The sequence below is a fragment of the Loxodonta africana genome, chromosome X, assembly GCF_030014295.1.
Source record: "Loxodonta africana isolate mLoxAfr1 chromosome X, mLoxAfr1.hap2, whole genome shotgun sequence".
NCBI lineage: Eukaryota > Metazoa > Chordata > Mammalia > Proboscidea > Elephantidae > Loxodonta > Loxodonta africana.
In genome coordinates, this window is record NC_087369.1 from 176,214,927 (window position 1) to 176,229,452 (window position 14,526).

Consider the following 14,526-nt stretch of genomic DNA (forward strand, 5'->3'; position numbering starts at 1 on the left):
GGCCTTGCATGAAACCTGGTCCCACTGCTGGCTCCCTCCCTAGCTCCACCGATGCCCTTCCGAGGATCCCAATCCCATAACCCTGCAAAGACAAGAACCAGAACTGTGGACCTGTCTGAACTGTGGAGTTCTGAGGAGGTTCTGGGGAGGAGAGGCTCATTGGTCAGGTCTGCTGCGTGTAGGGAAGGAGCTCTGCGGGTCACTGGGACAGCTGTCACAGCCTTCCGGAGAGAAAGTATATGAGAGTCTGAATCGGGCAGTGAGGCGCTCTTATTTTCCTACAAGTCAGCTTTCCTTGAGAAGAGACGTGTACAAAGGGGCTTCGGGGGTCAAGGCGGCAAGTCGGCGGGTACATGTTCATCCCTGGAAAAGAGGCCCGGGGGCCCGTCCCCAGCCGCCTGGCCACAAACAGCGTCCCAACCCCAACGTTTCGGAGGCCAGGGCTGTAGAGGTGGGGAAGCGCTGGGCCCCAAGGGCCAGGCGGGCCTGCGGCTTCCCCTTCCCCTCTGCCCAGGAAACCCAACCGCCGTTCAAGTAGCATTTGCATGTGAGCGGAGGGGAAGCTGAGCGTCTGATGGGCCAGTCTAGGACGCAGGCGCCGAGGGCAGGAGGGCGGGCCGGCCAGGAGGGGAAGGAAGACGGCGCAGCCCGACCACCGAGCCACCGCAGGCTCTTGCGCAGTAGCGCTGCTCCACCGCGCAGGGCCGCGCAGAGCCCGCCCCCCGCCGCAGGGGGCCAACCGGAGCCTGGGAACGAAGGGCGCCGCGGCTTGCGAACAGGAAGGGACCGTAGCTGGAGCCTTGAGCCAATCGGAGCACAGCTCCTGCCGAGCCGGCAGGCTGACGAACGGGAGGCTGTGCAGACGCACCCTTCCGGCCCTCCTCCCGGCTCTGCAGCGCTTCCCCAGCCGCCTCGCCTCGCCTCGCATGGCCCGCGCCAGCCGGAGCACCAGCGGCGCAGAGCGGAATCACTCAGCGCGAAAGCCTGCCTGCCCTGGGAGGTGGGCGGGCCCAAGCAGCGCCCCGCACAGGCACCTGGCACAGCAGATCATGGCGTTTCAGGCCGAGGGAAGGGCAGGGACAAAAGGCGCAGCACCAGAGTTAGGGTGAGCCCCTGAGAGCGGTGGACACGTCATTACGCAGCACACCGAGTGACCCCTGGTGTCAACCGTAGACTGTGGCTAGTAATGTTTCAAAGGGTTCATCGATTATAACAAGTACACCACACGAATGCAAGATAACAGCTGGGCAACCGTGGGGATGAGGGGTGGAGGAGATGGAACTTTTTACGTACTATCTGTTCAGGATTCTGTAAGTCTAAAACTACTAAAAACGAGTCCTTTTTTTTTTTTTTTTAATGAGTACGGTCAAGAGGTATTACAGTAGTGGGACATGCAGGACTTGGTGACCGTTTCGACGAGACAAGAGAGGGAGAAGTCAAGGATGGGTAGTTGACAAAGCCTGGGCAACCTGGCAGATGGCTGGGCCGTTACCCAGATAGGACATCTGTAGTTATCTGCAGATGAGCAGTTAGACATAAGCGTCTCGGAGCTGTGAACTGGAGAGCTGGCAGCAGAGAGCATAGGCTGAAGGTGGGACCCTGGGCAATACCGACGCTCACTGTAAGGGCCCAAGCGGAGGCCAGAAAGGAGACCAGGGGTAGCAGAAACACCTTTGTGCTGGCTGGCCCAGGCCTGCCCCTCAGAACAGTCAGTCCGGGAACTAGTGTCATCCAGTTCAACCCTGAAATACTCATGAGGATGCTGAGGCCCACCAAGGCAGTCTGGGCTGGAAAGGATCTCTCCCAGAACTCCAGTCTTCCTCCTCTGGGTCTAAAGGCCATCCAACAGGGCAGAAGCGCAAGCCACTGGGAGCCCACCACCGAAGCCCTGGAAAGACTCTTCCCTTCTACTTGGACTTGGCAGGATGGTCTGGGCCAAAAGACTGTCCGGTTCATGTCCACGCAGACACAGAAGGGCGGAAGAAAGGCTTGCCCACTCAAATGTGCACACACACACAGATTACCCAAGGCCACAGGGTGAGCTTTATTGGGAAACCTACTCAGGTGGGGCTGGGCTAGGGCAGGCCAGGGTGAGCGGAGGCACAGTGGGCAGGGAGAAGTGCTGCGGCAGGCTCTAGGAGGCCGAGTCAGAGGCCTCTGAGCTGTCCTTGACATCGGTGCTCTCCGTGGTCTCACTGACCTCACTGAGGTCCTTGCTGTCACCACCACTATCCTCAGCAGCCAGGCCCTTCTCCTCCCGGCAGGCCTCGCCCGAGTTTGGAAGTGAATTGCCTTTAGCCTCCACCTTGTTCTCGATGGGCCCCAGTACCACGTGCCTGCCCTTCTCCTTCAGCTCCAGCTGCCGCCTCAGCTGCCACCAGAATCCCAGGGAGAAGGAGGAGGAAAGAGACAGGGGCCTAAGTCTCCAGAGCTTTTGGGAACCAACGACAGGTAGTTGACAAGGCTTGGGCAACCCTCGTCCCCTTGGGGACAGGGGACACAGGACTAAGTTGGGAAGCCTAGGCTGAGTCGTAACTCTGCTACTAACTTCTTCAAGGCCCTGCCCCTCTCTGGGCCTGTTTTCTTACCTGTAAAATGGGGATGATCAGCCCTTGCCCACAAGGAGAGCTATACCCTTGTACAGCCCTGGTCAGGACCCAACTGTGTATTTCCTCAGCCCTGTTCTGTCTTAACCCCAAGCCTGGAGACAGGCCATGGCCATCCCTGGGCCACAGCTCTCAGCATGCCCAACCGCCATTCGGCCCCACTCCTCCCACGTCACGTCTCAGGGCACACACAAGCTTTTTAACAGACCATCTTGGCTGGATGGGCTCTTTCCAAACTCAGCCAAGTCCCATCTCCCCACTTTACAGCTTGGGTAACCGAGGTCAAGACGGCCTACGACTCCCAGCAACGTGGCAGCAAGAGCTGCCATCCAAAGTCAGTCTCACCTTCCGGCCACTGTTTACCTTCACTGTCCCCTCCAGCAAGGCTTCCCCTACCTGCCTTCCTGTCTTCGTCTGCGGGAACTGCTGCCTGGGCTTGGCAGGACTCTTACCTCATCTGCCATCTGAGTGAGATCCCGCTTCATGGCATAAGCGTCTTCCCCATCTGCGTAGTATTTGGGTTCCACTTCACTGATCCTGGGACGGGGTGGAGAACAAGGCCAACTCTGGGAGCTGCTGCTACTCAGCTTTCTAGCACCACACGCGAGTGAGACAGGGTGTCATTTCTTCCCCCGAAGACAGCAAACCCAGCCCAAAGAGCCTGATTTCCAGAAGCACCATTCGTACCATGGCCTTCCCGTGGCCCTTTCCAACAGAGCCAAACAGGAGGCAGAATGCCATACCCAGAGCCTTCTCCCCCACAGGCCCTGTGACCACTCGGCGTTACTAACAGGGCCACCAAAGGCCTGTCACTGTGGCTTTTGGGATGCTGGAGCCAAGGAATTGATCTTCCCTGCTACCAAATACACATGGCTGGCCCCTGTCCTGGCCATCAAAAGCAAGCAAAAAGGGGCTGCTGCAGACTCAGGCAGCCTGGTTCTAGAAGGGGAACTGAGCCTGTCGCTTTGGCCTATGAAGCAGCTGCCACCAGAGGCATCCTTACCTAGGGCAGAGACTCCTCCTTAAATGTCCAGTCCTGGAGACCACCACTTTCCACATTAGCTCTCCTCTTCCTCCCCCACCAAACTGAAGCTAAGCACTATCCTGGGGGGAAGCCTCACTTTCAAGTGGCTTTCGCTACTGTGGACTGGGTGCAGCCAGCTCCCTGCCAGATTCCCTTTGAGAACTGGGCACACGGGGACTCCCACTTCCCTGAGCCATCCTGCCCTCATCTGCTAGGATGTCAGGGTTCTAGATCCCTACACTGCTCTTCCTAATGGCCCTTCCCTGGTGCACATTCTTAGGTTTCCAGAGCACTGCATTCCTTTCTCCTGGTCTCACTTAGAAGCTTCTAGGAGTCTGGCCACTTTCAGTCCTTCTCCTCAGCCTCTGCTCGTGCACTAGGCCCTCATCTCTTTGCTCTCAAGCTTTCACCAGAAAGCTCTTCCCAACACTGTCCTAACCCCAGGAGCACCAAGTGACTGCTCCACCACTCAGCAAGACACACGGACACCTCCTCCTGCAATCACAGCACAGTGAGCAGATGTCAAAGAGCAATGGTCACTGACGGTGGAGGAGGCACCCTGAATGCATCAGGGTCCATGTCCTCCTCCCCATCTCAACAGACTCCAGGTTATACCTCCACCTGCCCCGCCCTGCTTGCTGGAGGGCAGCTTAGTCCACTGCAGCCCTCCAGAGGGACCAGCCCCAGCCCCTTAGAAGAGTCTAGATTTACTTACTGAAAGTTGAGGGTGTTGGAATAGAGGTGCAGGGCAGCCCGGTTACTGCAGGGAAATAAGGCACTGCTGAGCTGCACAGACTTGGCCAGGGAGAGGCTAGCATGTTTGGGTCCTGCCCTTCCCCCTACCATCTTCCCAACGACCCCACTTCCCCTATTTTCTCCAAAAGCCAGGGCACCCCAGGACTCCTGTCAGGTTGGTCTCTTCCTCCCTTTCCCCCTCCCCCCAGCCCCGGCTTCCACCTCTTCCTGACATGCAGTGAGACATATTTGGCGTTGAAGTTCTCGATCATAGCTCGGGAAGCCTGGTCCATCAGCTTCTGTGCCAGGCCAAGACGTCGATGTGAACGCTTCACAGCCTGGTGGGAGAGGAGTTGGCAGGGGGCAGTGGCTCAAGAACTGCCTCAGCTAACCCTCCTTCCAGCCCGCCAGAGCCTGGAGGTGGATCTACGCACCAACGATGTGATGTGTCCATGGGGTACATCATCTGGGTCTTCTTCCCTAGAGTGCGGAGAAAGGTGAGAGATCAGGAAGGAGGCTGTGACAAACACCAATCCCACAGGGCACCTGGGGGAGGAGCGCAGGGAACCTTTCCTGTCAGAGCAGCCGATCCTGCACCCAGCTTACTGCCTCAAAATCTTATGAAGCAACCACCAGAACGTGCAGTGTCAATGGAATACAGTGGAAGAGTCTTTAACTATAAAAGAAAATGCTCACGTGCATATTGCTAAGTGAAAGAAGCCAGTCTGAAAAGGCTACATCCTGTGTGACTCCAACTATAGAGACGATAAAAATATCGGTGATTGGCAGGAGTTTAGGAGGAGGTGGTGAGGGAAGAATACGTGGAGCACAGAACATTTTTAAGGTAACAAAATTATTTTATACGGTACCGTAAAGGTGGACACGTGACTTTACCAGTATGTATCTTCCAAAACCGGTAGGGGTTCACAATACAAAGAGTAAACCCTGATGTAAAGTATGAACTTCAGTCGATAATGGTGCAGCAAAATTGGATCATTTATAGCAAAAGTAGCATGGTAGAACAGAAGACCTCTACCACGTGAGCAAAGAGAGACAGTGCATAGAAACTGCACTTTCCCCATAATCTCTCTATAACCCAAAAACTCTAAAATCTACCGTTTTTAAAAAGCACAGACAGCCCCACCAAAAATGTACAGTGTCCATGCCCCTGAGAGTCCCCTGCCCAGTTCCCAGCTTCCCTCTCCCTCCTTGGAGACTCACATTTTGGCCAGGACATACCCCACAATCTTCCCATTCTCATCCTCCGCGATATAAGAGAGCTGGGCACAGGAAGGAAAAACAAATCAGAAAACAACTTCAAGGCAGAACTAGAAAAGCCCTCAGAGGAGACCTAGTCTAACCAGGCCAAGTTCAGTGACGGCAAATGGCGCCTCCTGACTTCCAGGCCAGGCTGTTGGTTTGCCCACTCCACAGCATGCCCTGTCCTCAACCCGGAAGACGAGTCGAGAGAAAGGTGGGAGTCCGCCCCCCCCCCCCCCGCCCCGCCAACCTGGTCTTCCAGGGACTGCCTTCTCCCTTTGCCCCTGTCCGCTATCTGAAAATACTCTGGGCTTCCCCGACCAGCCGGCCCCCTTGTCCACTCCTCCAAAGCTGCCACAGATTGGCTTTCCCCGCCCCAAAAGGCCAAAGCTGTGCACCTGGGGCCAGGAGAGCCCGTGGTAAAAATAATACTTCATCTGGTAGTTCTCGGGCAGGCAGAGAAGGTTGCAGTGCTGCATGTTCATTAGGTCCTCGGGCTGCGGGAGAGGCAGGGGCAGCCCAGGGGTGAAGGTGACTCAGGCTGCCTCGGCGCTTCAGAGGGCGATGTCCACTCACCCCTCCCCCCGCCCCACCCCAGGCCCTGCGAACGTCGGTCTCGGCACAAGGCCTGGCTCACAACCGGCCTTCAGAAGTCGTGCGTTCCAGAAACGACCGTGAGCGCCAGGAGGCTCCGGGAGACCGCCTCACTGGGACCCCGGCAAGGCGCAAAGCAAAGGGCTTGCCAGCGGCCGCACAGGCCTGGGACTCGCCGGTGGGGCCAGCCCAGTCCTGCCGGCTTCCTCGCCTGGCGCAGGGCAGGGTCCTAGCTCCCGTCGGCTGCGGCGCGCGGCGGGGGGCCTGCCCGGGGCCAGGGGCGCAGGCGGCCGGGGCCCTTAGGAGCATGCGCACGCGGCCCCCGCCCCCCACGCGACGCCGACGGACGCCCCCGCCCGCGGCCCCTCACCCTCGCATTGCGGATGTTCATGACGGCGGCGGGGGGTCCCGAGTCCGAGCGGGTGGTGAGTGCCACCGGTGCGACCGGGCGGGGCTGGGGACGGGCCCACGGGGACGACGGCGGAAGGGGCGGTGCGCCCCGGGCTCGGCCACCGGCCGGAAGTGCACTGCCGCCGGACCCGCCCTCCTGGCCGCTCGGCCAATGCGCGGGGCTGGCCAGTGCTCGGGGCGGACCAGGGTGCAGGGCGGTCCAGGGCGCGAAGCGAGGCAATGCGCGGGGCAGTCCAGCGGGAGACGGGCCAAGGCGCAGGGTTGGCCAATGAGCGGGCGGTTCGGGGCTCGGGGCGGACCAGCGCGCGAGGAAGACCAATGCGTGGAGCGGCCCAACGCGCCGGGCGGGCCAATGGTGGCGAGCAGGTGACCACCGGGCCGCCCCCCTCTCGCGGGCCCACGGACGCGCGTGCACGCACACGTACAGCAAGCTTAGCTTTATTCCGCGCCTAGGCGGACGGGCACATCGGCCGGGTCACCGCGGCTCAGCAGGGCGTCCAGCATCTCCTCGCACATGGCCAGACACCGCGGCACGTGGAAGCAGCCTGCAGGGAGAGTCGGCCAGCGGGCTTGAGAGAGCGAGGGCGCCAGCCTCTGCGACCCCTAGCCCCTGCGGCCCCGCACCCAGCACCTCTGACCTCCCTCCCACTCACCTTTAAAAGGACCTCCCTTAATGGTGAGGGCGACCTTCCCCTCTCGGTTCAGGTAGCCAAACCATTCCCCGTACTCGGGATCACGGAACTGGAAAAATGAGACAGTGACAGCCGACAGCTGGCGCCCGCAGGTACCGCCCAGATGCCACAGGCCTGGGGAGGCGCGCCCCCATTCCCACGTGAGGCGTCTCTATACAACGATGAAAGTGAGGGGCTTTTCCTATTCTCTAGGGGTGGGCGGCAACAGGCAGGCTCCAGCTGTGTTACCGACTTGGGGAGGGGTTTGCTGTCAGAAACCCAGCCAAGATGGAGTAAAAAGAATCCTGCCTTTTGCGGGGTGAAGGAAACGTTCCGTATTTTGACTGAGGTGGTGGTTACCCAGGACTGTCCACTGTTGTAGCTCATTGAATTGTACAAATCAATACTGGAATTGTACCATGGATACATTTGGTGTATGTAAATTAAGAGCCCTGGTGGTGCCAGTGGTTAATCATTTGGCTGCTAAGGCTGCCAGTTCAAATCCACCAGCTGCTCCCTGGCAGCCCTATGGAGCTGTTCTACCCTGTCCACTTCAACAAAATTGATTTAAAGAAAGAGAACCCTGATGGAGACACCTGCCAAACTTAACTTTGTTAACAAGTTGCTCTCCCTGGTCTGTCTTAAAAATAGGTGAGAGTGTGGACGTCAAGATGTGAGCCTGGCCCATTGCTCCTGTTGGATCCCCAGAGCATCTCATCCTCTCTCTGTGTGACCCAATGCCTGATGCCTGCCTCCGGTCTTGGGGACAGCAGCTCAGGCCATTGATTCTGCATTCCTTTCTCTCCAGCCCACAACCCATCAGGCACCTGGCTTGTCCACTGGGCCTCTTGCATCTGTCCTTCCCGACTCACCAGCATATACTACAGGGCCCCCATCTTAGGCCCTCTCAGAAGGATCACAAAGGAAACTAATTACACTGAAATGTATTATCAAAAGATCTTTTAAAACTGCCTATGGAAATCAGTGTATTCTTTGTAGGGAGTAAAGATAGTTCTATTCATTCTGTTGTTCTAGTTACGTTATTTAGGCCCTTAGTTATTTTTTGACTACTGAATCTAACACAGGTAGCTAATGAAGAGTTTTAACATTCCTCACTCTCATTGCAAACCTGTCCATTTTTCCTTGTATGTCCGAATGTCTGCTTTTTGGATTCTGCTGTTCTGTGGGCTAGTGCATAATGATTTACCCGTCAATTATAACATTTCAAATTGTTTACTACCATCTCTGTCTTGTCAGAATGTATTCCTTATATTTCACTTTGTGGAGCTAAAAGAAAAAAAGTGTGGCTTATAATACATGTTGTTAATGCATTCAATGTTAACCTAGAGCGGGAAGTAGTGATTAGTGGACATGACCCTAGGGGATACCTCTCTAACGACAACATGATACAAACACATTTGGGATTCCTACTGGTGAAAAAGTCAGGCATTGCCAATACCCCTGTGGTCTGTTGCCTCCATTCATAATGGAAGGAAATGCTAAATTTCAGTTACAGGAGTGATTGTCCCCCAAGTTTCGGAGCCCATGCTATAGTCCCTGCCCTACCTGGGTTTACCAACAGCCTGAATCGTGGCTTTAGAAACACAACAAATGTTCCTTCACCACCTTCCTTGCCCCACGGCGTGCCCTCTCTTCACTCCTCGTAGCTCCTCACTCCTTGTACCGTCTCCTTTGGCCTCTGGAAAGCCCCGTGCCTTTCTTCCCACCCCCTTCCCCACCCCAGCTGAGTCTTGTCTCCTTAGCCGGGCCCTCCCTACTCCCTCTTCTTCACATTTCAGGAGCTCACCTTTCCTCCTGGCTCTCAGTATCATTCTTATTCCTGTGACACCCAAACCTCTGTATCCAGCTCAGACCTCTCCCCTGAACTACAGACTCATAAATCCAGCTGCAGCTTGACACCTCCACTTGACTCAGGTGCCCAACAGACATGTCCAACCCAGCACATCCCCAACAGACAGCTGGAGCCCTCCTCCGCCGTCCTCCTCCCCCAGTCCTCTGCTCCCCTCCCATCCAGTCCCTCAGCCAAAGCAGCTCCACGCCACCCTCGCCCACCTGCCACCCCCACAGCCCTCCCTCCTGTGTCCCCCAAAGTCCATGTCTGCCCAGGACCTCAGAAGCTGACCTTATTTGGAAACATGGTCTTTGCAAATGTGACTAGTTATTAGTTAAGAAACTTGAAATGAGATCCTCCTGGATTTAGAGCGAGCCCTCGATCCAGTGACAAGCGTCCTCATGAAGAGAGAGCACACACGTGCAGGAGGCAGTCATGGGAGTAATGTGCCACAAGCCAAGGAACGCCAGGGAACACCCGGAGCCCCCAGAAGCGGGAAGACAGGCGCAAGGATCCTCCCCTAGAGCTTTCAGAGAGCAGGGCCCTGCCCACACCCTCCTTTTGGGTTTCTGGCCTCCAGAACTGTGAGATACTAACTTTGCGTTAATTGAGGCGCCCAGTGTGTGGTCCTCGGTTCCAGGGACCCCAGGAAACTTACCACCCCCCAGCCAGCCCCTGGACCGGCTAGCCCTAAGTTGGACCACATGACTAAAAAAAAAAAAAAATTTTTTTTTTACATGACACGCCCCCTTTATTCCCCCCACTCTGTGGGGCTCCCCTACTTTGTTAGGCCCACTTGAGCCATGGGCCTGGCCCTTGCTGTTCTCTCTGTCCGTGACTCTCTTCCCCCAGACCCCTCCCCACACAGCTCCACTCACCGACTAGATGCCCGGCTCCTGGGGCCTTCCCTGGTCCCCCAGCCCCCTCAGCCTACTTTCCTCTTCCACATAGCTCTCAGCACTGGCTCGGTTGCTTCTTTACTTCCCGTCTCCCCCTCCCCCCATCTCAAAGTAAACTCCAGGTCAGGACTGCTTAACGGGGCTGCTTAAGTCACCAGAATATTGCTTGATGGAACAAAGGGAGGAGGAATCCTGACCTCCAGGCACTCCGAAAGTATGTAGGGGGAGGGGCGAGCTCCAGGGAACCCCTCCCTTCCGCCCACTAGGCCCTGGCTCCTTTGCTCACCTGGCGGAAGGTGTATTCTGCAACCTGGCAGAAGAGGCGAAGCAAGGCAGGGTCTCCGCTTTCACTGTAGCCCATGAGGAAAGCGATCATGGCTTCGCTGTGAGGCCACCAGAGCTTCATGGCCCACTCCAGCTGTGAGCAGAGCAGAGGCGGTGGCTTAGAGCCCAGGTCCCCCTCAGCCCTGGGACTTGTCGCTTGATTGCAAGATGTCTTTCGGTTCTGGCTTCCAGAGCACGGATAGTCCCAACTGGTCCCTTCCAAAAGAGCGGGGAAGCCTCCCCTTTAGCCCTTGAATCAAAGTACTGTCTATCTTGTCAGCCTGTCTTGAAGCGCCTTGGACACTCAGCTCCTGACCATGGCGGGGACAGCCACCCTGTACGGAGCCCCAGCCAGGACTGAGGTTCAGCCTGATTGCCCATTAGCCCCACCAGAGAGCCTTTCAAAGACACCCTGGCTCCCTGTTGAGGGTTGAATTGTGTCCCCCCAAAAGAATTTTTGGAGCCGAAACTCCTGGAACCTGTGAACATGACCCCCTTTGGAGATAAGGTCTTTGCAGATGTAATGAGTTAAATTAACATGAAGTCATACTACAGTAGGGTGAGTGCGGTCCTGATCTAATGCAAATGCTGTCCTTGTAAGAAAGAGAAGAGACACAAACAGATGCAGATAGAAGACCACTTGAAGACAGAGGCACGGACTGAAGTGACGGCAGCCACAAGCCAAGAACTGCCAGCAGCCCCCAGAGGCTGGAAGAGACAAGGAACTTCCCCTAGAACCTCCAGAGGGAGCATGGCCCTGCCAGCACCCTGATTCCGCACTTTGGGCCTCCAGAACCGTGGGAGAATACGTGCTGTTGTTTCAGCCTCCCAGCATGTGGTTGTTAGGTAGCCCCCAGGTCACTCAGACACTCCCTGAGTCCACCTGCACACGGAGGTGAGTATCACCAGCACACAAATCAGGTACTTGACTTGAGGTTCTCGTCCAGCCCTGCTGCTTATCCCCGGGGTTAAGTCTGCCTCTCGCAACCCCAGGGATGAGGAAGCACCCACTTCCCTGAACCATAAAAACAAACAAACAAAAAAAACCACCACTGTTGAGTCGATTCCGACTCACGGTGACCCCGTAGCACAGAGTAGAACTGCCCCAAGTTCCAAGGAGCGCCTGGTGGATCTGAACTGCCGACCTTTCGATTAATAGCCGCAGCTCTTAACCACTGCTGGGTGATGGCGGGGGCCAAATGAGAGAGTAAGTGGACAGCTTAGAACAGTGCTCTTCATGGGCCCTGGGTCACTCTCCCACCTGGGTGGGGCAGAGGCCATCAACATCCTGGAAGTAGAAGAGACCTTCATGGTCAGGGTCCCATCCTGATCGGAAAGGCAGCAACATGAACTTGTCGATAACGTGGGCACGTAGGTCAGGGTCACCTTTCCGGATAGCATGACGGAGCAGGAACCAGCCAGCTTCCAGCGCATGGCCTGGTGAGAGGTTGGGGTAAGGCTGGAACCACACTTCCTGAAGAGGCCAGGGGAGCCTCCCTTCCTCCCTCCCCAACAGTGGGGACTGCTCTAAACGCCCACCTGGGCACCTGCCCCTGCAGAGAGCCCCCCCTGAAGGTGACCAGAGGCCCTCCTGGTGGCCCCAGACTCAGCCTCCTTCTTCTGATGCCTGGCCCCTCTTCTCTCCCCAGTCCTCGGTAGAGGGACGCAAGGCGGCCCCCAGAAACCTAGGCTGAGAGTACCCTTCCTGGGGAAAGCCCCCAGCCTACTCAGCCCCCTCACCTGGGTTCTGGTGTCTCCCCAGACAACCGGCAAGTTCCCTGCCATCCTCAGCCACGTTCTCGAGCACAGCCTGCCCGTCCCTCTGCAGGTGAAAGGGGCATGACGAAGGTTGTCTGGCCTCCAGCCCCGCACCACCAGCCAGGAAGACCTCTGTCTCCCAAGTCCCTCCTCCCTCCGGGACTCCGCTCCTGGGCGGGGCGTTTGAGAGGCTGATCCACAGTAGGGCCTGGGCCTCCGGAGGGGGGGCTAATGGGTGGGGAGGGGCTTGGCTGCCTGAAGAGGCCCAGAATGGGCTGGGATGGGGCCCAGGTTTCTTCTCTAGAGACTGGTCCCGGGCTCCTACAGCCTCCCTTCAGCCCCTTGGCCCATTGGGCTCTCTGGGCCTGTCCACCTTCCCGGCCACCCGCCCCGGGGTGTGGGCCCAGGCCAGGTCTCCCGCTAACCAGAGCCAGGTTCTGGGGGAGGGGGGAGGAGGCACTCTGCCCCTGAGCACCCGCCGCCCCACCTGGACGTGCTGCAGAATCCTGCCGGCACACCAGTCCCCCAGCTCTGCATATCTGGCTGCCAGCTCTGCGTCCGCCTCCCCAAGCTGCTCCACCAGGCACAGCAGCATCATGGGCACTGCCATGGGCTCAGCGCTGGGGGCCCCTGGGAGCCTCAGCTGGCCCAGCCCCGATGGGTCCTCCCGCACCCAGTGGACGAGCTGCTCCATCATCTCCACTGCTTCACTCTGGGGGAGGAGAGGGGTGGGCCAGGGTGGCCAGGCTGAGGCAGCACCTGTCCCCTCCTGGCCTGTCCCCTCCATCTGCTCAGGGCCTGGGGTGTGCAGGGAGGTTCAGAGGTGAAGGGGGAAGACACCCCTCCACACATGATGACAATACGGTGTAGTCAGGAGGCGGTGGCGGGGTGGAGTGGAGGAAAAATGACAGGCCTGGCCCACAGATGGCGTCAGGAAAGCCTGAGCAGGAGTGTGCCAAGGGGCCATTTTCAACACAAGTGAAGGCTTGGAAGACCCGCCACTCCCAAAGTGGGGCCCTCCCAGCAGTCGGCCTCAACAGCCCCATACCTGGTAGCGCACATCCCCTGTGACCCTCCATAACTCGTTCATGGCCATGGTGTAGAAACACTCGCTGAAAATCGTGCGCTGCACCTTGACAGGGCGGCCGTCCCTTGTTAGCACAAAGGCACATTTCTTCTCAGGAGGTGTCACCCGGGCATGGCGCAGCAAAAAGTCACCACCTGGGATTGGCGAAATGTGCATCCTAGAACTTAGGTGAGAAAGCCACCCCCTTTGGCCCTCCCAAGGCCCTTCACCACTTCCAGATCCCTCTAGGAACACCCTATTGAGAAATTTCAGAGATGGGGGCGGGCACCTGCTTTGGCTGAATCCAGGAGCTCAGGGCGGCGGAAGCGCTTGACTTTTCGGTACAGGCGACAATACATCCACACCTGTATGGAGACAGGAGGGAAATGGCTTCAGTGGGCAGCACTGGGGTCCTCAGGGTTGGGGGTGGGGGTGTCCTAAGTATCCCCATTGGGGGGAGGAGGACTGTGGGGATGAGAGGCCTCATCCTAGGCAGGACGGGAGTGGCCCACGTACCCTAGTGAGTTGCAGGCCACATAACTCTAGTGAGTTGCATGCTTGGGAGCACCCTCACCTGCCTCCCCTGCAGCCAGACATACTTGAGGTCGTCATACACCTGCCCGTCACGGCCCAAGCATGTGAAAAAACCCCTGTCGGGGACATGTACCATGAACAGTAGATGGGGGGCCTGCGCAGACCCCCACAGCCCTGTGTCCAGCCCCCAGGACCGGAGGTGAGAAGGGCTGGAGGGAAATCTGAGGGTGGGCTGGGAGCTCAGGGTGGGGGCTCGGGACGGGCAAAGACCCTGCTGAGGGTGCCCGAAGGGGGCAGCCCACCCATGCTCCGGGTCGTGGGAGTGCTCCATCCAGAAGGCCATGACTCGGTCCAGCTCCTGTCCCACGCGCTCCTTCCAGGCCTGCAGGATCTCCCACTCCTCCATGTCCTGGGGGAACTCGGAGACTAAAGACTATGCCCCCACGAGGCCTCCCCAGGTCTCCAGGTCCCAGCCTCCTCAATCGGGCTCCTCTGGCCCCGGGTCACCCCAGGCTCAGGTAGGTCCCAGAACTGCCCGGCCGGTCTCCCCCAGGACCCCAGGCCTCCCAACCCAGCCCTCGGGTTTCCCAGGGCTGTGCCCCACCAGCTTCGAGACCCTCCAGAATAGCCCCCCCCCAAGTCCCACCACTGGCCTGTCGCACTCGGAGAACCCCGCTCATCCCTCCCTGTCCTCCAAGAAATCAGACGAAGCTGGTCGCAGTCTCGTGACCGCCACTCAGCTGACCGAGCCGCGCCCCACCCACCCGCTCTGCCCGGGCTCCGCAGGGCGCG

At 58.1% G+C, this 14,526-nt stretch overlaps 2 protein-coding genes across 7 annotated transcripts; both read right to left on the reverse strand.

The window, feature by feature from the left end:
- Nucleotides 1-1,053: 1,053 nt before the first annotated feature.
- Nucleotides 1,054-6,720, reverse strand: NAA10 (N-alpha-acetyltransferase 10, NatA catalytic subunit). Of its 2 annotated transcripts, none has more exons than XM_064277780.1 (8): nucleotides 6,590-6,720; nucleotides 6,024-6,122; nucleotides 5,605-5,645; nucleotides 4,800-4,845; nucleotides 4,588-4,703; nucleotides 4,346-4,390; nucleotides 3,059-3,143; nucleotides 1,054-2,371 (listed from the first exon to the last, which is right to left on the reverse strand). In XM_064277780.1, exons 1-8 carry the CDS (start codon nucleotides 6,608-6,610, stop codon nucleotides 2,135-2,137), a joined length of 690 nt encoding a protein of 229 aa, XP_064133850.1. In that variant the 5' UTR covers nucleotides 6,611-6,720; the 3' UTR covers nucleotides 1,054-2,134. The 2 variants fall into 2 exon arrangements, with proteins under 2 accessions (XP_064133850.1, XP_064133851.1); XM_064277781.1 differs by having other exon boundaries at nucleotides 1,061-2,371; nucleotides 5,587-5,645.
- RENBP (renin binding protein) lies at nucleotides 5,630-14,505 on the reverse strand. 5 transcript variants are annotated; one of them, XM_064277773.1, is made up of 13 exons: nucleotides 14,388-14,503; nucleotides 14,037-14,143; nucleotides 13,775-13,850; nucleotides 13,490-13,565; nucleotides 13,183-13,355; nucleotides 12,622-12,846; nucleotides 12,117-12,198; nucleotides 11,638-11,813; nucleotides 10,339-10,470; nucleotides 7,284-7,371; nucleotides 7,056-7,175; nucleotides 6,024-6,122; nucleotides 5,630-5,645 (listed from the first exon to the last, which is right to left on the reverse strand). In XM_064277773.1, the coding sequence occupies exons 1-11, from the start codon at nucleotides 14,412-14,414 to the stop codon at nucleotides 7,069-7,071; spliced, it is 1,269 nt and encodes a 422-aa protein (XP_064133843.1). In that variant the 5' UTR covers nucleotides 14,415-14,503; the 3' UTR covers nucleotides 5,630-5,645; nucleotides 6,024-6,122; nucleotides 7,056-7,068. The 5 variants fall into 5 exon arrangements, with proteins under 5 accessions (XP_064133843.1, XP_023396548.1, XP_064133845.1 ...); XM_023540780.2 differs by lacking the exons at nucleotides 5,630-5,645; nucleotides 6,024-6,122 and having other exon boundaries at nucleotides 7,053-7,175; nucleotides 13,775-14,143; XM_064277772.1 differs by lacking the exons at nucleotides 5,630-5,645; nucleotides 6,024-6,122; nucleotides 7,056-7,175; nucleotides 7,284-7,371 and adding an exon at nucleotides 8,516-8,588 and having other exon boundaries at nucleotides 13,775-14,143; nucleotides 14,388-14,504.
- Between the last annotated feature and the right edge of the window lie 21 nt (nucleotides 14,506-14,526).

Bases quoted from the DNA above. Each gene is read 5' to 3' on its own strand.
- NAA10 (XM_064277781.1), bottom strand. From the start codon at position 6,610: ATGAACATCCGCAATGCGAGG. The intron at 5,646-6,023 runs GTGCACAGCTTT...TCCTGTGCCCAG, and splicing joins ACGGGCTCTCCTGGCCCCAG to CTCTCTTATATCGCGGAGGA. The intron at 3,144-4,345 runs GTAAGTAAATCT...ACCCCGTCCCAG, and splicing joins TCCAACACCCTCAACTTTCA to GATCAGTGAAGTGGAACCCA.
- RENBP (XM_023540780.2), bottom strand. From the start codon at position 14,414: ATGAGCGGGGTTCTCCGAGTGCGACAG. The intron at 14,144-14,387 runs GCCAGTGGTGGG...GAGTTCCCCCAG, and splicing joins GGGTTCTCCGAGTGCGACAG to GACATGGAGGAGTGGGAGAT. The intron at 11,814-12,116 runs GTGAGGGGGCTG...ACCTCTCACCAG, and splicing joins GGGGAGACACCAGAACCCAG to GCCATGCGCTGGAAGCTGGC.